Genomic DNA, 22,497 nt, shown 5'->3' on the forward strand with positions numbered 1-22,497 from the left:
CCTGAAACAAATCACCCTCAAAATAGAGGCCCAGATTCGGAGTCATTCCCAATTCAACCTGAATTAATTTGGATGCCATTTTGAGGCCTATTTGTTGGGAAAAAATAGGCCTCAAAACCGCATTTTTTTTCCCCAGGGGAGAGTTGGTCTGCCAATTGGGATCAGAGGGTGGCTCAGCCCTCCACTCTGGATTTAATCTGGACATGTGCAGAGGCCATGTGCTGTCTATGTGCAAGGGCAGCTGGGAGATGCCCTGCCAGTGCTTGGGCATAGCTGGGGGAGCGCCAGGATGGCAGTAATGCTGGCAAGCAGAGGATGAGCAGGTACAGACTTGCTCTCCCCCACTTTAAAGGGGATGTTTAAGCCCTTGATTTTAAAGGAGGTGCCCACAAATCACGTTTTAGCACATTCCTATTTAAGCACATATATATATGTTATGTTGGGAAAAACAAGAAATAAAAGGCATAGCTCCTTATCAAAGTAGGACTCCTACTCTGAATTATCAATATGAAGAGAAGAGGACTGTTAATGGTTAGACAAATGATGCGAAATTAGCAATCTCATGCAAAACTACATATTTTGGGTACACCCAAGCAGCTCTTTCATCTCCGGGATTGTCCTCTCCCCTTTCTAACAAATCTCCCACCCTTCCATTCATAGACCCCTTTAACTAAGACCCACACCAGCCAAATTTTATTTCCTTATCATACCTCTTTTGCCTAGTTTCACAATGCAACATTTTCGTGAAGCCCTAATATATTATGTAAAGAGACCATTATGTAAAGACAAAATAAGATAAAAAGAATCTTTTCTTTAATATTGAAAACAGTTGTAATGGAGAAAGCAGCCGGACAAAAACTACTGTCTCATTGATATCTAAGTGATGTCCTTTGACTGCAGTGTCCAGGTACCTATAACAAAAGTAACTGCTGAAGTTTTCCTTATGGAGTCAAATCTACATAAAATACTGTAGGTCATCCATAAGGGGGTAAAACCCAGAAGCTGCATTCTAGCAATGCCTTTATTAGGTGTAACACACAATCTTGAGCATCGAGCTTTCAAGTGAAGAACCTTCATTGGGCTGAATGGTAAGAAAAGCAAAAAAAATCAAAACACAACCCAACAGATCCAATGATTAAATAAATGAGAGGCACATGAGAGATGAAATAGATTAACCTTAACCATACCATAAATCATACCATCATATAAACATCATTTTGCTTTTCTTACCATCTAGCCTGATGAAAGGTTGTTAAGAACTTGAAAGCTAGCTGCTTAAGAAGTTGTGCCATCTAGTCCTAATTGAGATATTCCTAGAATATAGCTTTTACATAAAATATATCAGTAATGACATGGACCATATGCCCAGTTCTGTTAAAAGATATTTTTAATTGTTGACACTGACTTCAGAATTAGATTCTTAGTCTGAATGTCTAGTGGCCTTGAGCCCATTCTTTCCATGATAGTACCTGAGCAATCCCTTCTCTTCTTGCCTTTTGAATTTCCATGCAAGGCAAATTTTAAGCAGCGTTCTGAGGGGCTGATAGCGTTGGTATAAACAAACAAGGGATACAGTTTTATACAAGCATTTAAAGGCTTTCTGCCAGTTCTGAATGGAAGCATTCATCACTGGACAAGCACATACATTTGTTTCAAAGGTTATGTCACATTGTTCGAGAATTAGCTCAGCTCAGCAGGATGGGAAGTTAGGTCAACCACGATGTGAACTAATGAGGTAAATAGGAACAATGCTATGAGGCTCATGTATATTTAGCAATTAAGAAATTAAGGCTGTAATCCACAAATGATTTGATATACTTGACAAATACTGACTGCAGTATTTGATATACTGTACTTGACTACAGTGGAAACTAAATGCAAAATGCAAGTACCCAGCTCAGTTTTTTTCTGAATGAGACTGTCAGAAAGGGTATTCACATGATCGTTAGGGTGGGTGTAATGGGGGGGGAGGCTGCAAAACCTTACCTTCCCCCCAGACAATCCAGTAAACGTTACTGGGAGCACGGAATCTACTCCCAAAAGATCCCCTGCTGCGCCAGGCAGCATGGCGCTCCGGAGGCTGGAACAATGTCCCAGCCTCCGGGCATCCCACAACGCACCACACACCTAGCACAGTGTATTGGGGGATTTCCACAGGAAACAGGTGCTGTAGGCACCCGTCTCAGTGACCATGTGGGCTGCAAGCAGCCCACGCAATCGCATGATTGCAGACCCTGATTTAATGGAGGGGTCATACCCTTAACCCAGGCTAAAAGCCGGGTTACTCAGTGGTGCCCCACCGGGATCAGGCCCGATCACAGTGGTTCTCACTCGCAGCCTCACCCAGGTTGGGCTTCCCTACCAGGGTTAGGCTGCGCATGAGAACAACCTCAAAGTATTCAGTATTTTGTTTCAATATGTTATTGTTTGTACAGCTAATACTGATTGTTTTCTCTTATAGAGTGGAAGGATGTGTTCCCATGTGCCCACAGCATATGGTTCTGGATGAAGTCACTCAAAGATGTGTCTATTTTGAGGACTGTATGTAAAGCACACTTTGCTTATTCCAATATATTTATATCTATATATGTATAGAAGTGGGAGGGGGGGAGAAGGGAACAAAGCTGTCACTTCACAATCATATTTAGGGAAGCCATCCAAATAACTAACTCTGATTCTCCCAGTATGTTGGTGGCGATGATGAGCCCCTGGTGGCGCAGTGGTAAAACTGCCGCCCTGTAACCAGAAGGTTACAAGTTCGATCCTGACCAGGGGCTCAAGGTTGACTCAGCCTTCCATCCTTCCGAGGTCGGTAAAATGAGTACCCAGAATGTTGGGGGCAATATGCTAAAATCATTGTAAACCGCTTGGAGAGCTCCAGCTATAGAGCGGTATATAAATGTAAGTGCTATTGCTATTGCTATGTTTTGTGCAGAAGTATGCTGTGGGACCTTGTTTATGAGCCAAATAAGACACTGAAGTTATTAACACAATCAAAACCTGTGTTCTGCTTGGGTTTGGGAGCTGTGTGCGCTCCCAATTTTCAGTTGTGTGGAAACAAGGTAAGAGGAAAACCTGGGTAGAAATGATAGTATGGAAGCAAGGTCGGAGGAGAAGCTGCCCAGGCTTTCTTCCTACCTTGCTTCCACACAACTGAAAACTGGGAGCACACACAATTCCCCAACCTGGGTAGAACACAGTTTTTGATTGTGTGAATGACCTCTCTTTTTCTTCTTCTGTCTGGCTCACTGTAACATGCTTACAAATTTGGCTGAATTTTGCTTTTGGCCTAAGTACTGTTCATGTATCTGTGGTCTTCATCAGCCAGAGGTGACCTTTTAAGGTATGTGTTAAGTTGATCCCATGATATTTATTACACCTGTATCCTGTCTTGCCTTCAAGGACCTCACATGAGTGGCTTGCTAGAGTAGTGGTTAGAGTGCTGGACTAGGACCGGGGAGACCTGAGTTCAAATCCCCATTCAGCCATCAGATTTGCTGGGTGACTCTGGGCCAGTCACTTCTTTCTCAGCCTAACCTACTTCACAGGGTTGTTGTGAGGAGAAACTCAAGTATGTAGTACACTGCTCTGGGCACCTTGGAGGAAGAGCGGGATATAAATGTAATAAATAAATAAATAAAATGTAATCTTTACATCAATTCCAGGTTAGGCTGAGAAAGGTTACCCAATGAGCTTTAGAGTTTAGCAGGAATGCAATGCAAGTGCCTCAAATCTAAGTCCAATATGCTGTCCCCTAAACCACACTGATAATAATCCAGTCAGTTTCTTCTGGCTGGATTAAATAAATATGGAAATTTGTGTAGCACAGGAAAAGGAGCAGGTTGCAGAAGTTCCTGAATAGTAGAGTTATAGTGAGGCTGGTTTGTTTTAACCTTATGAAGTTGTGAAAGCGCCCTTGATAAAAGAACTTTCTCTGAAACATGTTGGGTCTACTAAAGACAACAATGAGGCATCTGACTGTAAGGCTCCCCTCTCTTTTTTCCCCCCTTGGTGGTGGCTCCATTCTTACATAAGAGCCTTGCTGGATGAGGCCCAAGACCTACCTAATCTAGCATCCTGTTTTTAACAATGGCCCACCAGATGTTTCTCAGCAGGGGTGTAGGAAGCCTGGAGATGGCCCCAAGACAGGATGGGAAGACTGGCACTATGACTGCACCCTTCCTCCACCAGGTATGCTACCCTGCTCCAGCCACACCCTTTTTGGCTGTGTCAGCATGCCAGTGCAGGAGGTGTTGCTGACACCAGACACTGAGTGTGCAGCCCATTTCCCTTCTCACTTGTGAGGGATAGAAAAGAACCACCAAGCCAGGCCATCAAAGAAAACTCTGCCTGCCTGGATAGGCCCTGCATGTTGGGCAGCAAAACAGGGTGAGCACAGTGCCTGGTGGTAGCAGGGAACACACGACACTCACTGCAGGGAGGAGGTGGCAACTGTAAAGGTGCACCACAGTCCAGGGACATCCCCTCCCTTTGCTCAGCAGTAAGGTTGTGACAAAACCAGTTTTCCCAGCTCGGTTTGAATCAGAACGGGATTCAAACTGGACTGGATCATCTTATTTTTGCCCGCCCCCAGTTCAAATTCAACCTGGTTCAGGCCCAGTTCAGAGCCCTACCAGCAAAGGGGAATCTGGCGAGGAACGGGGGACTTCTGCCAGTGTTTTTTAATGTACCACAAAGTAAGGGTAAACACTCACTAAGGCTGGCAACTGTGGGGAGGACAGCAGCGGTGGCAGCTCACTCAACCTCCACTGGCCTCCCCACAGTCTCCAGGAACAGCTTGGGCCTTTGTTGGCCCTCTATGCATCTGTGGAGGCTGTTTCTTTGACCTCCATGCATGCATACTGGCAATTTGTATGACCTGGGTCATGCGCAGAGGCTCAAAATGAGTTGATGAAGGCCTGAACTGGCTCGAATCAGGCCCAAGCTAGCCCTGGAGACTAGGGGAGAAGGGGAGATGCCACTGCCCCCCCCCGCTGCTGCAGCCACCTGCACCTTTAGTGAGTACTTTAATTGTTGGTACTTTTAAAAACACTGACAGAAGCTCCCTGTTTCTTGCCATATTCCCCTTTGCTGGTAGGGCTCCGAACTGGCCCAATTGGCCCAAACCCAATTGGTTTGGTTCCAACCTGAACCATGCCCAACCACTTGCACCAAACTGGTCCGAGTGTGAACTGGCTTGAATTTAAACCAGTTCTCACATCACTACTCAACAGTGGCTACAATGCTGCTTCTAAGAAGCCCACAACCAGGAGATAAATGCATGGCCTTCTCCTGCTATTGCTCCCCTACAACTGGTGTTCAGAGGCATCCTGGCTCTGAACCTGGAGGTAGACTATAATCATCATCAAGACTAGTAGCCATTGATGGACTTCTCCTCAGTTGATTTATCTAGGCCCCTTTAAAGCCACCCTAGCTGGTAGCCATCACTACATGCTATGGTAGAGAATTCCATAGATTAATTATGCACTATGTGAAAAAGTACCTCCTATTGGTGGTCTGTAATTTCCTGACAGTTTCATGGGATGACCACTGATGCTGGTGTTATGAGAGAGCAGAGGCGTAACTAGGGAAAACGGCGCCCGGGGCAAGCACTGAAATGGCGCCCCCCCTGCACCCCCCACCGCCCCCTCCAACATACTACATTATACTTAGGTTTTTCCTCACAAGCGCCTGCCGCCGCCACCAAGCCAGGCCACTGACTGGCCGCCAGGCGCCAGCAAAGCAATGGGGGGGCGCAGGCGGCGCGGAAGGGACCGCTCGTGGGGAAGGGGGCACCGACGTGCTCCCTTGACTGCTGCAGCGCTGCTGCACTGAGCAGGAAACATTTGTATTAACAAAAAATTAAAAAAATTTTTTAAAAAAATTGGTCATGGCGGCGCCCTCCAAGTGACCAGAAAAGATGGCGCCCGGGGCACGTGCCCCCCCTGCCCCCCCTATAGTTACGCCTCTGTGAGAGAGGGAGAAAAACTTACCAACTTCTCCATGCCATGCATAATTTTATAAGCTTCTGTCATATACCCTTAGCTGCCTTTTTCCTACAATAAAAAGTGCCATGTGTTGCAGCCTTACTTCATAAAGAAGCTGCTTTAGCCCCTGATCATGTTGGTTGCTGTTTTCTGCCCCAGTTTTAAAATATCTTATTTGACATATGGTGACTAGTACTGTACATAATATTCCTAATGGGGCTGCACCATAGATTTGTATAACATTATTATAATAGTAATAATATTACTTTCAACCCCTTTCCTAATTAACCCTAGCATGGAATTTGCCTTTTTCGCCACTGCTGCACACTGAGCTGACTGTTTCAGTGAGCTGTCCACCAAGACTCCAAAATCCCTCTCCTGGTCAGTCACTGACAGCTTAGATCCCATCAGTGCATATGTGAAGTTAGAATTTGTCCCAGTGTGCATCACTTTACTCTTGCTTACACTGAACCACATTTCCTTTTGCAGAAGATCCTGGAAATTATTATTATTACTACTACATTTATATCCTGCTCTTCCTCCAAGGAACCCAGAGCGGTGTACTACATACTTGAGTTTCTCATCACAACAACCCTGTGAAGTAGGTTAGACTGAGAGAGAAGTGACTGGCCCAGAGTCACCCAGCTAGTTTCATGGCTGAATGGGGATTTGAACTCGGGTCTCCCCGGTCCTAGTCCAGCACTCTAACCACTACTATACCACGCTGGCTCTCGTGGTGAGAACCCTACACTTTCATGGACAGCTGCCATTCTTGCTTTCATCTCTGAAAATTTCATGGACAGCTGCCATTCTTGCTTTCATCTCTGAAAATTTTCTGACCAGAAGCCTTCACGAAACAAGTGCATACATATACCTAGTTCATACTATGAATATCTGTAATGTTAAATTATGGTTTGAAATTTTAAAATTTAACCAAGCTGGTTACATTTTAAACATAATTTTCTAACAGATGAGGTATGTCAAAACTGTCAATTCTTTATTAAATATTTTCATATGTATTCCTCTCAGTGTATATGTATGAGGGTGCATATTACAGGTTCAGAAAATAGCATTTGTTTTTCTTATATCAGGTATCGAGCCTACAGCTGAAGTGCAGTTTCCACCATTCACTTTAAAGACAACTGTATTTTCACCGACAACAACTGAGGCTCTTCAGACTTTGGCAGTGAAAGAAACAACTTCATCTCTGAGCCCTGTATCAAAAGGCAAAGAAACAACACGTGCATCTGAATGGCAGTTCAGTACAACAATAGAAAAAACTAAACTTTCTACTCTGCTATTACCAAATACTACAGTCTTGGCCATATCTGCAACATCAAATGTTTCAGCACCGCTACCTTTCAGTACAAGCACAATGCCAGTATTTTCACCTCCAGTGCCAAGAGGTACGATAATTACTGACGCAGAAAATAAAACAGTTTCTACTTCAACTATCATTGAGACTCTGTCAGTTATGGCAGATGACAAATCTTCACCAGTCACAATTAGAGCAGTATCAGAAACAGCAGTAACAGGCATCCAGAGCTTCCCCACAGATGAAACCAGAGGAACACTTGAAAGAATCACAGAGGGCACATCTTCTTCCATGGTGATATCGACAGAAATAAGTCCATTTTTAACCAAAACAGCCACATTTCCATATCTGGAAACATCTTCCTATTTACCCACAGTGAATAAAACAATAACTTCAGACAAAACAAAGATGGATACAAGTCCGCTTTCTGTAATGGTGGCCAATGTCACTGTAACTTCATTTTCTCCTTTGTTTACTACTTTATCAACAGTAAAACCAGTTGTGAAGCCAGTTCCTTCAGAAACAACAAAAACAACAGCTGCTTTAATCCAAGAAGGAATTAAAACCTCATTTATTGCAGTGCCTCTAGTACCTACAAAACCTGCCACCACAGTCTCTACATACCTAAGTGGTTTGCCATTTTCTACACTTAAAGAAATGGTGCAAACACCACCAAGTGTTACATATCCATCAAGTTATCTGTATTCAACAGCTTCCAAACCTGGTATTTTTTCTACCCAAATTGCTGGGGTACCTGTTACATCTACAACTTCTCCAGCTTTTACAGTCCCAACAGAATTTTTACAGACAGAATCAAGTGAATATTCACCATCCACACAGCTAAACCTGACAGAGGCTGTGAGTGCTTTATACACCCAGTATTCCACAAGACCTACACCTCTCTCTACAAAAGTACTCTCTAAAGCTACAGCTCCTACAGAATCATCAACACTCATTTTAGTCTCCCCTAAATCATCTACAGAATACCAAGCACCTTTGTCCCTGAAAGTGACAGAGCTGAGTGCTGTGCCGCCTCCTGTCAGCATGACAAAATCAGAAACAACATCCGATTTTAAGAAAGAACCCACAGACATAGCTGCCACAGTTCCATTTGAAACAAAAAAAATCGAACCAGTTCCATCAAGTGGATATCCATTTACTTTGCAGGCTGTTACTGATACAACAAGTGTGACGGTTTATCTTGACACAACACAGCAAGAAAAAACCACTAGTGTATATTCCCCCAAACCTTCTGCTAGTGTGCTTCCAATGTTCACATCTACAGCAGTGATATCAAAGCAAGTCACTAGTCCTGTGCCTCCATCACCTGCAACTCGAGTTACAATGACTGTTACTGTGCATCCAGTAAAGGCAGAGGCAACATCACTTTTTTCAGTGTTGCCCCTTACAACCAAACTACCAAGCACAGTAACCTCAAGGTCAACTCCAGAACTGACAATAAAAGCAGCTTTAAGTGACACTGGTGTTACTTCATCCTCATATACTGAATTTAGCAGCCAGCCGTTAGCTGTCAAAGTAACACCAACCAAACAAATTTCAACTCCTTCTACCTCTGCTATTCTTCCTCTAACAACGCTTTCTACCACATTTTACCAGGCAGAGACAACTGTTTCTCCTTACACTTTAACACGAAAAATTCCTGAAATAGCAGTCACTGCAAAACAGCCAGTTGAGACAAAAATACCATCAGAAGCTGTTTATTCTGTCCGTACTTCTCCAATAGAAGTGGTTTATTCCCATGAGAAAGAGGAATCCACAGTTACGTATTTTACCACCAAAACACCAGGGAAGGATTCTTCACCAGCTTCCAAAGCTTACTTAACAACCAAAGGAACTACTTCAGCCTATCACTTTTCACCTGATCTGTTAAGGACTAGTATCCACCCCAAAAGTGCTTTCAGCACAACTGAGCCAGCAGTCAAGTTTGCAACATCCCATGATACTTCAAAACCAGTGGTTGCTCCTTCGGCTGCATTGCTTACTTCAATATTTTCAACAAAAGCTCCTTTAATAAGTGAAGAAGAAGTAACCCACACAACAAAAGCTGGTACAGGTGTTCAGACAGCTTTCTTGACATCAACCAGAAAAGCTGCGGATTTGACTGTCAGTGAAAAACCTCTGTTTTCTACTTCTAAAGTTACTGTAGTTCCATTGCCATTATCTACATTAAAGGAAGAAATAGTGGCATCCTTTCCTGCTGAGAAAACAAAAACTGATTTACCTGTTACAAGGCACACATTGACTCCTTCCCAAACACTCTCTGCCTCTAGCACTTCATTTCATGTACCAGAGTTAACATCTCCTTCACTTTCTATATTGGAAGCCCCAGAGACTTCAATTATGAGTCAAACAGAGGTGACATATTTAACACCAATGATATCAACAACTCTCACATCAATGGGCAAAATTGCTACAGAGAAGACCTCTGTTTTGTCTAAGCAAGTACCTCTTTCTACCAGTTCTTATACTTCAACATTCCCTGCATTTAGAGTGACACCAGCTACTCCACATTTTACAACTACAATAACTGAATTAGCACCACCAGAAATAAGTGGTCTCACAACACAGAGTGTCACAAAATCATTAGCAGAGAAAACAGCAGGGATAAGAGAATCCCTTACAACATCCTTGTTCTCAGTGTCTTCTGTTGCTTTAGAAACAAAGAGCATCATTTCTGAAACACCAGAGACTGATGGGCAACTACTGGTTACAAAGCTTCCCTTATCAGATTTGCCCACCAAACATTCACCTTCTTCCCCTGCTTCACTTGGTTCTACTATCCTAACTACAACACTTGAAACTCCATCTGCATTCAAGGTGCCCACACCCTCAGCAAGCTCTCTGTTGATACCACCAGTACAACCAAATGCTACAATTGCTACATCAGTTTTCAGCTCCACCTATTCATCTACTAAACCAATGTATGGGTCTGCCACAGGATATTCTGTTGAATTAACAGCAGCTGAAGTTGTCTCAGGAGTTACAGCATCAGTTTTCATGCCCTCTAGAGAAACAGCATCATTACCAACATGTGTAGTGAGTAACATAATTAATGGTCTTTTATCTAGCCGTGTGAGTAATTACTGCTTTCATTTCATTCATTGAAAGGGGTTTAAAAGTCAAGACATTTCCTTAACAACAGTTTTGGTAGGTACCCTGACTAATAATGAAGTCTAAAAATGGGATATTCTTATGCTTCTGACTCGGCTTGTAACTTGAAGACCATCTTCATGGCTCAGCAAACATGTCCTAGGTGTGAGGGAATTTTCAGTGAGATTGTGGAATAAAAGCTGAATTTAAAGAGCTGGAAGTATAGCTCCATTTATGAAGCCTTTTTTTCTAGCTGGAAGGGACTTTATACATAGAGGCTCTACACATGAGCAGTGTGTAGAGCCAAAAGAGAGTTTGCAGGGAAAGTGTGCTTGACCGACTCTCCCCATGGATGAGCAGGGAGCTCTCCCTGGGCCACCCAGACAATTGCCAGCTGGGGTGGCGGGTTTCGAGGGCCTCCTGGCCCCCAGGAGTCTCATAAGGCACTGCACAAGTGTGCGGTGCCTTTGGGAGGAGCCTTCCAATTATCAGCTGAAACCAGGCTGGGCTCCCTTAGCCCAGTTTTGGCTGTTTGTGAGAATTGCCTTATAGTATATATTTTATGATAGTTCAAAACATGTCTGCTTTAAATTTTGAGGCCACATACTTTCCAAGATGTAAATCACAGATTCTTGCTGACATAAGTGCTGGTGAAGCTAACGGCTCTAGCAGGTCTCCTGTTGTTCTCTCTCCTCCAGCCCCAAGCCTGTGCTCTTTGTCTGCTCTTTTTCAGGACAAGTTGGTATTGAAAAGAAAAGATAAAGAGAGGTAACTGGAGCAGTGCAGCATGGCAGTGAAAGAAAGACTGACCAGTAAAGCTGCTGCATGCTACAGTTGGCTGGAGGACAGATCATGCTGTCAAAAGGAAGGCCAGCAAGGGAAAGAGGGACAGCTATCAGCACTAGGCTGCAGCCCAGGGAGTATGGCCAGTTAGCTGGGTGTCAGGTATCAGCATCAGAGTTGGTCAGAGCACACAGCCAGACATAAGGTGGTGCATTGCAACTCGCTTCAAGGCAATGAGATGCCTCTTTTGCTATAGGCAGCAGACATCTTCATTGATTTCAAAGGAATTTGACTGCTTAGCACCTTTATGCGACTGAATTCCTTCTTGTTTTCTATAAATATTCCTTTACTGAACATAATTTTGATAAGAATAGTAACCTGTGTCTTCTAAATATGTCTTAGCCAATCACAGAAAATGAGTGCATAAAGCACATTTGCTTGGATGGACAACTGATCCAAGTTGACAAGTCACAGAACTGTCCATACAATGCTACGCAGCCCAGCTGTGGATTTCTAGGATTTGCTGTACAGATTAATGGAGATAAATGCTGCCCAAAATGGGAATGTCCATGTAAGTCTTACCTATGCAGTATTCACTTTAAAATTGTTTGGCCTCTAAATGTTGGGCTTCTAAACAGCCTAGAACATTGGTGTAATCAGAATAAATAATGGGATTTATTTATGGATTATTAATTGCTTACATGCCAGATAAAACTCTTTCCTAAAAAGTTTCTAAAAAGAAGGAAAAATTCTAAAAAGAGACATTACAGTGTATTACTGTATAATAATCAAGTAGACTAACAAATAGAATAACTTGGCTACATGGGATGTTGAAATCAACAGTGGAATTCCCATTGCAGCAAAATCTGTTTTTTTCAAAGACAAATAATATATTTAGTTCTTTTGTTGGACAGTTCACGACCAATAGTATACTGAGCTCTTAAAGCTTGTACAAACAAAGAGAAAGAAAGAAAGATTGTTTTTCAGTAGAATGAATGCATTCATATGTGTTACATACAGTAGAGGCTTCACACGAAAAAGACCTTGAGGTCTCAGGCTCATATTTGTAGATCCAAAAATATACACAAAACAAAAACAGGAGTAGTAGTAGAATGTAGAAACTGAGGTCTTTCACATGACCTCAACAGGGAGGGAGGGTGGCTTGAGGGGGAAGGCAGGAACTTGTCTGTCTTACCCTGCAGATGAGCAGCGACTATTTGTGCTCTCACTGCATTGCATGCCCACACGAGTGGTGGGGCAGCGAAGACTGTAGCCAGGATTGGGAGGACTTCCCCTTCCCACAACGCAGGGTGTGCCACGCCGTGAGCACGGTGGCTGCTCGCATTAGAGTAGCCGCAACGCTTGGCACGGCTGCTCCTTCCCCCAGGCTCACTGCTGGAAATGTGGCGGACCGTGGGAAGCCTTTAAACCCAGTGGCAGGCCCAAATGATCACCTGTTAGATAAATGCCAGGACTAACAGTTGGGTTAGGCAGGCGGGCGGGCAGCAACGGCCTGGGTTCTATCTTGGTGCTGCACATGAGCAGCTTAAATGCCCTAACTGGACTGCCCTAGCCTAGGAATGTGTACAAAATTGGTCCAGAGGCCCTTTATGGACCTCTGAATCGGTTTGAAAGTCTGGTGTTTCGGCCGCTTTGAAGGTGGAGGGTATATCTTCCCTGCATTTGGAAATAAGGACTGGGGAGTGTGTTGTCTGTCCCCCTCACCGCATTTCCCCCACTGGCGCTGTCATTAAAATCGGTCCCATGGTGCAGCAGCGTACCTCTTTGCTGCCCCAGTATGTTGCAGACTAGAAGTGGCTGGACGTGCACATGTGCAGTGGACACTTCCAGGCACTTATGGTCCGTGACATACCCGGGGGGCAAGGAGGTATGCCGCTGCCCCACGGGACTAATTTTAGTGCCAGTGCCAGTGGGAAAACATGGCAGGGGGATAAGAGCAGCATCCCCAGTCCTTAAAGTTTTCGCCCCCACACCTTCGAACTGGCAGTCACGCGTTCCGTGTACATCCCTACCCTAGCCTGGGCTAGGCTGCTCGTGAGAACAGTAGCGTGCATACACGCTGGATTCAAATGTCACATGAAACAACAATTTAATCATGGTTTAGCATTGGTATCATGAGCCTCAGGTTCAAATGCAGGGAAAGGAAATTTGCAACTTTTGGTCTTGCTTTAGTATAATCAGGATTTGTTACTGCATTAAAATCTGGCAAATCTTGACTTGTTCTAAGCAGTCTGTGAATTAGATATTAAATCAAGAGTGAATTGCAAGCTTCCCCTCCCCTCTCTTCTCCCTTCTCCTCTGGTTCCCAGAGGAGAGATCATATTCTCCCCCTGTCACTTTTGATCTAAGCCCCATTACATTCAAACTCAGATAAATGGTTTGTTAACTGCAGTTTGCTGAAACAGACCAGAATTACACTTGGACCAGGATTACCAGTTTGGACAATACAGCAACCCTCAGGTGCACTCACCTGAGGTTGGCATTCCTCATTGTCTAAATGCAGGAACATCTCGCAACTATGGTTCTGTGGCCACCTTCACACCAAGGACTGAACCCTTGATTTTAAGTTAGGTAGTAGGGATGTGCAAACCGGCTCGAGTTAGAAGGCTTGACCTAGAACCAGACTGGACCCAGTTAAGTTCTAGATCGAGCGGAGCCAGCCAAGTCGGTTCGGGCATCATTTGAAGCCCTGACTGCACAGTAAAATTGCTTAAAAATTCATTCTCACAGCAGCTGCCATTGGGGAGGGACGAGGTGCAGTGACGGCTCCCCCAGCCCCCACTGCCCTCCCACTACAAGTCCTGAAGTCCATTCCAGGGCTTGGCCTTCTTAGGCCCATTTTATTTATTTATTTATTTATTTATTTATTTATTTATTTTTACATTTCTATACCGCCTTTCATTAAAAGAAAACCCCAAGGCGGTTTACAAAAATTAAAACATACAATAAAAGCAATAAAAACATCAAGCTAAAAACATATAAAACAAGCATAAAAACAAGACAACAGTTAACAGATATTGGCCTTCTTTGGCCTGTTTCAAGCCTCTGGAAATGGCCTGTGCACATGTGCGGAGGTCAAACAAATGGTCTGCACATATGCACAAAGGCCCCAAACGGCGCGAAACAGCCTGGACCAGCCTTCAAGATTTGTTGGGAGGCTAGTTGGGGTTGGGGGAGCAACTGCCCCCTACCCCATGGCTGCCACAAGTACACATTTTAAAGCAATTTTACTGTGCAGTAGGGGCTTTGAACCAGGCCCAGACTGGCTCGAATTAGAATCAAGCAGGGGGTCCGGGAGTGCTGAACCAGGAAAACCGGTTTTGTGCACACCTCTGGTAGGTAGCTTGCTGGAACCGGAGCTCTGTTGACCCCATTGTGTCATTCAAATGCAGCAACCTGGATTTTGCACTCAAGCTGCTCCTACAAGCACATCCCCTCTCATAGCAGGGCCAGTGGTTGCCGGGCAAGTAACACATTCAATGGAAGAGGAAGAGGGAGGGGGATTGCAGGTAGAGGCAATGGAACCGCAGCTGCCGGATCATCTGCAATATGGTTCTTGGCTTCTGAGGTTAACCTCAGGTAAGCCTACCTTCTGATTCACTGGTTGTTCAAATGGGCCCTATAGTTTGTTGCCTTTGTAGTTTGCTACCTTGTTAGCCAACTGCAGTTTTCTGAATTTTGCTGTAATAGGGAACTTTGATAAGTTCAAAAGAGAAACTTTGGTTTTTTTCCTCAGGAGAGGGAAGGAAGATGAAAGGAGAAATGCACAAGCCCACTGGGAGGATAGGCTCATTTATTGTCATCTATATGGCTGTCTGAACCAGGACAGAGAGTCTGCAGGACAGCCTTAACAACCAGGAAGTTGCCTCTTGGAGTTGCTGGACCTTTTATTTTTACAGAACTGCTCCATACACCAGATTATACATGCAGAATTCATGTTCTCCTATCATAGTTTAGTTGGTTGGGAGGGGGGATGGTTTTTGAAGATTTTGCATGTATCTGTTTCTCCAAAAAATTACAGAAACATATTAATCTCAAAGCCATGAAGCTATGTCCTGAGGTGTCACATAGGTTATTTATTTAAAGAACATTTATCTTTATCAATCCTTGTGTTAATAAACTATGCCAAACTTGAGAAGAGAATTGAGCTAGATATTTTGACAGTGTCTGAGCTTTAATTGTGTGCTTACAAAATTTGTTGTCCATTTATAAAATGAACCAAGTTAGCAGGAGTCATTATTTTGTTTGATCAGGTCGTTGTACATTCTTCTCTGATCTGAGCTTTATCACCTTTGATGGGCACAATTTGGCTTTATTTAAGGAAGCATCGTATGTTGTCAGCCAAACTCAAGATGAAACTATAAGCATCCATGTCACTGATTGCAGCAACATTCATATGGTAATGTATCTTGTAGGATTTTGTTGTCATCTAGAGCATGCCAAGGTCATAGATAAGTGTGTTTAATAGTGCTGTATGCAATTGCATGCAGTGTTCTGCTGCATCAGCTGCTATGTGCTATGGACTGAGGACATTATTTTATATATCCTATAAACCTTAAATGTTGTTCCCGCGTAATGAATGGTTTATGGACCTGGCTCCACAGAACAGGCCTCTACTCCTACATACTGTAAGGTCACAAAACTGGCTTATGAAGATAGGAGCAGCTCAGTATTATAATGTTCATTTTTAGAAATGTACATTATTATACTACAAGGGGGAAGGTTTAGGGAGATTTTTGCTGATGCCCGCATTCCCCTGAGCCTCACAAAAGTAGTTCCTGAGGGTTGGGAAACCAGTGGGATGCTGCCCAGTTATTTTACAGTTTTTTTCATTTTACCAAACATGACTGTGGATTTAAATATGAAATAAGTGTTTGTTTTTATTTTGTTTCATTCAGGGCATTTTAACCTCTACTAAACTGTGTCTGACAATGCTGAATGTAACATATTTGTCTAACCAGATTATTCTGGACCGTTTAAACAGAAAGGTAATGTTTGTTTTTTTACTTACAATTCTAGCTCCTGTTTATTATTTTAGGTTCTTGGGATGTATATATATGTAGATGGAATTAGGAATGTGACTGTAGTAACTAATGTTTCCAGTTACTGCAGTAGAATTGGTATGTTTCAAGAAGGGGACACATCTAATTGACATTTATTATTTATATTCTGCATATACAGTAGAACACAATTAGGAGTGCTCTGAGAAAACCAAGTAAAGCTTTCAGCAGTGTTGGTTAGTTGAGGCTGGAAAAGGATCATAACAAACTACCAATACTTTGAGATTACTATCACTGTTGGAATATTTTCCTTCTTCTTGGTTTACATGCTCATAGCACTGATTTACATGCTCATAGTACCAGCTGGTAACCTCCCAGCTTGACTATTGCAATGTGTGCTACGCGGGGCTGCCTTTGTATGTAGTTTGGAAACTTCAGTTAGTTCAGAATGCGGCAGCCAGATTGGTCTCTGCGGTAACCTGGAGAGACCATATTACGCCTGTTACGAAACAATTGCACTGGCTGCTGATATGTTTCCAGGCAAAATACAAAGTGCTGGTTATTACCTTTAAAGCCCTGAATGGCTTAGGCCCAGGTTACCTCAGAGAGCGCCGCCTTCTGCGTGATCCCCACCGCACATTAAGGTCATCTGAGGAGGTTCATTTCCAGTTGCCAACAGCTTGTCTGGTGGCGACTCAGAGGTGGGCCTTTATAGTTGCTCTGGGGCTGTGGAATGCGCTCCTTGCGGAAATCCGTAATTTGAATTCTCTATTAGCCTTCAGGAGAGCCCTTGAAACGTATCTGTTTGGCCTGGCTTTCCAGGGTTTTAAAATCGGTTTTAATATTTTAACCCGGTTTCAGGGTTTTTAATTACAATTGTTTAATTGTTGTTTTAAAATGTTTTAAAATTAATTGTTGTTATATTGTTTTTAATTCTTGTTTTAGTACTTTACTGTGTTAAAGGTTTGTTTCAATTGTAAACCACCCTGAGCCATTTTGGAAGGGCGGTATAAAAATCAAATAAATGAATAATAAATTATAATAAATTATCAAATTTAAAATTTTATTTAAAAGCTCTTTAAAACAGAATGCCCTCCATGGAGTTTTATTTTCCTCAGTTTAAGAAATTGATGATATACACAATAGCTGAGGATCAGTACCATGTAAAACTAAAAGACTGCACAACTAAACTTATCTTTTTCAAAGCTCAGAATATATATTTTTTCATTTAAGCCATCCTATAATTTGTCTATTGTTCAGATATCCTTAGACTTTAATATTAGAATGCATCATGAATGAGTAAGTCAGGAACGCCCGATGAGGGTGGCACTGGCGGGGGTGGCGGAAGGCACCTTTAAGGAGGTAATAAGCAGGTGCTCAGGCGCGTAACAATGATAGGGCAAGGGGAGACAGTTGTCTGGGGGCCCCACTGCCTGGAGGGGCACCCCAGGGGCACCTCATGTGACTCCCCATTGCCCCCTGCCCAGCCCCATAGCCTCTCACCCACTTGCCCTCTTCGCCGTCTCTCCTGCTTGTTCTCCTGGCCGGCAATGGAAGCAGCAGGCAAGCTGCAAAGAGCTCCTTTTCTCCGGCCTCTCAGCTGATCGGCGGGTGGGCGGGGCTTCCACGGAGGCCTCCGTGTAGGCCGCAGTGAAGCCTGAACTCCAGTAGGGCCCAAGCCAGCCAGGAAGGAGGAGGCAGCCAGAGTGGCCACCACTGGTCTCTGCAGCAGAAGACCCCCTGCTGCCAGGTAGAGTGTGAACTCCTTTTTGTGGTTACCTTCCCACCCCCCCACCCGGATATATAGGGATCTGCTTGCCATAGGGCTTTGATATGGGGGGGGGGAGGGACTGAGAAGTCTCTGAATATTTATTTTTAAACAGCTTGGAAAATTTGCTGGCTTAAAAAAAACTATCTAAAAAGTCCTATAAGTGGCTTGTTTCATGGCAGAAAATTACAAAAACTTCTGGAAGAAACAGTATTATATTTATTTTATTCATTCATTTATAAATGCACTTATGTTCAAGATGTTTTGTAACCCAGAAGGTCTGAGTGAGAACTGTGAAGCATGTCTTCTGCTTTTATTTTATTTTATTTTTCTTGTGTGTGAACTGCTCCCCAATAACTTGCAGGGACTTCAGGGTAAATCTGGCCAACATGTGAATGCAGCACCTCCATTCCAGAGGAGATGTGTCTTAAAGGGCTTTAAAAGCCTCCTGTGAAAAACCTCCTGGAATCGAACTTGACTGAATTTGTTCAGAATTCTGAGAAAACAAACATAGGTTCACCCTGCATGGTTGAAAGGCTCCTTGGCTAATCTGCAGCGAGGGGCCCATTTTAATCATTCATCTTTTTAGTGTGTTCTAGGCATTAAAAGTAAAACAAATGTATAGTACTCAATGTATATCACTATATATTGTGACGTGTGCGTGTGTGTATTCAGTGAAATGTATTTCCAGGCAGCATACTTATTTTGGAATATCAGACTTAAATCCTTGGGGGCCTGCGGTGTGTGGAGGCCCTGGACTTTGAGTGGGGGGCCCCCATTTTAAAATCTTGTCTCTGGGCCCACTCCAACCTTGCTACGCCCCTGCAGGTGCTTATCATCATGTAAGCAACACCTGTCAGCTGTGGTGCTCCACCCGCAATCCCACATGGGGCAGCAGCGCTCCGCCCAGCATCCAGTGGGGCTGCGGTGTGGCCCTGGTCTCTGCCTGTGTGCAGAGACTCAACTCAGCTTGCAGGTGCTGCTTACATGATGGTAAGCACCTGTGCCTTCTGACCCCTCCCCCCACAGCACTGCCCTCACCGGCCGCTCCTAGAATAAGTGATTATGTATTTGTAAGAGCTAAATCTGAAAGTCCTACTATTTATAAATGTTTTATAATGATAAAATTTAAGAACAAAATTATAACATGTAGCTTTTATTATATGACTGACACACGCGCACACACACACTTTCTTGTACTGTCTGTTTTATTTGCTTTCTGATTCCTACCATTCTTTCAAAGATTAGGGAAACAAATATTTTAAGATAATCTTCCTGGAAAATCATTGTGGACCCTAATGCCAAATGGGCCCTCATGACATGTAATAGGCTCTTTCCATTTCACATTGTCTCAAAAGGAACTACAGATTCACCCGTGTTCTGACAGCTTTAGAGTATGCCTGTACAATCTGTGACCTAGCAAGCCAAATACAACCCTCCCATCAGGTACACACACATTTTTGACATCAACCTGGGACTGCAAAATTAAAATTGTTGTCTAATGAAGGCCTGCCCAACTTGTGTTTTGTGCCAGTATGGTTGTGTATTAATGGTTTATTGCCAAACAGGAGGCTTGGTCTGCAATCAAACCAAACTGGTCCCGGTTTGGACAAACCAGTTTGGCTGGGCTGGAGCGGTGAGAGAGGTAGTAAGTTCCTTACCTGGCCAGCACAGCGGCGGAGCAGTTCCACATCCAGGAAGGCTGAAACCGCTCCACTGCCACATGGGCAGTTTCCTAAACTAGGAAAATTAGTTGGAGCTGCACCAGGGAGGGTGAGCAGCAGTGGGTGGTGGTTCCAGAAGCTTCACCTGCTGTGTACGGCTCTTACTACCTCTCTCGCTGCCCCCACCTGGCTGACCCTTTTGCCAAGATCCCCCCCCTGTACTTGTAAAGTGGAATCTTCACCATATTTCCCATTACAAGTATTAGCCACCCAAACTGCCGAACCAGTTCAGTCAAATGGACTGGATTGGCCGGCTGATTCAACCAAACTGGTTTGGCAGCATGTGGTTTGGCTCAAATTCAGATTTTTGGTTTGTGCACAGCTCTACCTGCCAGGTGTTAGGCCCACCCATTCAAGTTTCATTGTAAATGTTTTTTTTAACATGAGTTTTAAAAGATGATGTGTTCGCATCAGTTTTATAAATGATATACATATTTATGCTCTATTTTTGTTTAATTATATCTCTGTATGTTTTCCAGATAGCTGTTAATTCAAGATTTGCATGGCCAACTGTCAGAAAATATGGATTTAAAATTGAGGACACTGGCTTCATGTATATTATTGAAACTCCAACAAATGTTAGAATTCAGTGGTTTCACACTAGTAGGGTGATGGTAATAGAACTTAATTCAACCAGTGATCCAAAAGCAACAGGATTATGTGGTAAGCAAACTTTAGTGGGATTTTGATGTTTTGATTAGTAAAAGGGGGAAATACCAATTTCCTCATTCATGAATAATATAATGTCATGAAAGTGAGGCTAAGTGGTTTCAGCAGCCACTAAACCATAATATAATAGTTGTTCTGATGTTGCTACTGTATTAATTTATTGCTGAAATGATACAGATGATTCAGACAGAAGAAAAATGTTAGGTTTGCCATCCAAAATGATCTGCAGTCCATATTTTAATCCCTCTGAGATCAAGTTGCAGATAGTCATGGATAAGTAAAGATTTGCTTCCAGATTTAGAGCCTTTGAAACATACTCATGGATGCTGAAGTAATATGAAGATAAATAGGACAAGAATAAACAGAAAATGTACCTTACATTAAGCTTTCCTTGAAGTTAAATAAGATCATTGATAGCCTATGTTGGGCCAGCATAGAACTCATTAGAGTGAATGCTGTAAAGAAATATTCTAACTGTTCTAATTAATTAATTAATTAATTAATTAATTAATTAATTCTAATTAGCTGACATAGTCATCTAACCCCCACCCTTGGAATAAAGTTAGTGGATATCAGTGCTGCTCCCTGCCATTGAGAACAATGTAAAGAAATGAATACAGGTTATTGGATACCTCCTTTCATTAAAAACAAGCCCAATTTTATTATTTTTATTATAAGCCACCTTGAGCAACATTATGTTAGAAATGTTTGTTAATGGAAGAGAGAAAGAGAGAGAGAGAGAGAGAGAGAGAGAGAGAGAGAGGTAGGGAAGGGAGTGCAGGTGTCAGTATAACACCAAGCAAGATAATGGAAAGGGAGCCCCACCAGAGTACAGTTCTGCTGGGGTTAGCAGGAAGAGCGGTGTGCTTAGCATGCTTGGAACACTGCTGGGGAGATGGATGGGAAGAGATGGATGAGCTGGAGGAAGAGTGGTTCACTTTGCACACCTCTTGGGGAATCAGAATGGTGGTGGGGAGACCATAGGGCAGACACTCATAATGTCATCTCTGGTACAGGGCTTGGGCCAGCTCAAACTCTGAGTCTTCTCAACCGCCTTCCCTCCCTTGTGATCGATCTTGGAGCAGAATACCCAAAGGGTTAACCCTCTTCAGTATAGACGTCAAACCCTGCCCATGTCTGAGGCTGCCATTCAGCGCAGCATTAGGAGAGTGGATCAGGACCTGTGCCCTTGCAGAGAGGCTGCTTCAGAGCTCAGGGGGAAGCCATTTTTGTTGCTCCCTCCTTCCTTCAAAAGTACTTTTTGGCTTTCAGGAATGTCCCCGAGGGTGTGTGACCCTCAGTGAAAATTACTCCTCTCTTTCTTGTGTACATGCTCTGCTGTTCAGCAACACACTGGCTGAGCTCCAAAGCAGCCTCTGTGCAAAGGTGCAACTCCTGCTGCGCCCTCCTAATGGTAAACCAGATGTAAACCAGTGTTCATTATATTTATTTGTATATGTTTTAGTCACACCTATTCTTCGCATAGAATTAATTCTACGTTGTACAATTGGCAGAGAGGAGGATTTAAAAAAAACAACAAAAACTAATAAAGGTTAACTTGGAATTGCTCCTAAGCCTGTTTGGTATGTGCACATGGCTTCATTCTTTCTGGAAGTTGTAACCTTGGATGAGATGTCAGGTATATGACTGCTGGAATCATAATATCCATTGATATAAATCTTCATTTTGACAGTTGAATTATCGTGGCTGGAAGGCTTAGGAGCAAAGTCCATCATTACAGGGGCTAGCTTGCCAAGTTTCAGAAAGGGCAAATACGTAGCCACAGTATGGAATATCAGTGGTGCTTAGTCAAGTTTCAAACCTTGAAAACAGTAATGTTTCTATAGAGAAGAAGTGCTTGAAATAAATGTTAGTACAATTTATTCTGACTCCGAGTTGTTGTTCTGACTAATATTTAATTTATTTTTGCTTAATATTAATCTTATATTTGAAACATAAAGGAGAAAGAAAGAAAACTTCTTCAGTGGGCTCTGAATTACATTTATAAAGAAGTCCTAACATAAACATATACAAATAAATATTACTTTGAAATGAATTCAATTGACATTAATGGGATTGACTTCTGAGGTATGAGGTGTAAGGCAGAATTTGTATCAGG

The 22,497-nt window shown here is 43.1% G+C and overlaps 1 protein-coding gene across 1 annotated transcript in view; it reads left to right on the forward strand.

Moving 5' to 3' along the window:
- The window catches only part of OTOG (otogelin), a 174,866-nt gene that overhangs the window by 106,569 nt on the left and 45,800 nt on the right, over positions 1–22,497 (forward strand). Inside the window, exons 33-38 of the mRNA XM_053245590.1 lie at positions 2,462–2,541; positions 7,079–10,359; positions 11,599–11,767; positions 15,471–15,616; positions 16,116–16,205; positions 20,189–20,372. Of these exons, the coding sequence (XP_053101565.1) occupies positions 2,462–2,541; positions 7,079–10,359; positions 11,599–11,767; positions 15,471–15,616; positions 16,116–16,205; positions 20,189–20,372 (3,950 nt within the window). The remainder of the gene's footprint in view (positions 1–2,461; positions 2,542–7,078; positions 10,360–11,598; positions 11,768–15,470; positions 15,617–16,115; positions 16,206–20,188; positions 20,373–22,497) is intronic.

Source organism: Hemicordylus capensis, chromosome 1 (assembly GCF_027244095.1).
Source record: "Hemicordylus capensis ecotype Gifberg chromosome 1, rHemCap1.1.pri, whole genome shotgun sequence".
Lineage (NCBI taxonomy): Eukaryota > Metazoa > Chordata > Lepidosauria > Squamata > Cordylidae > Hemicordylus > Hemicordylus capensis.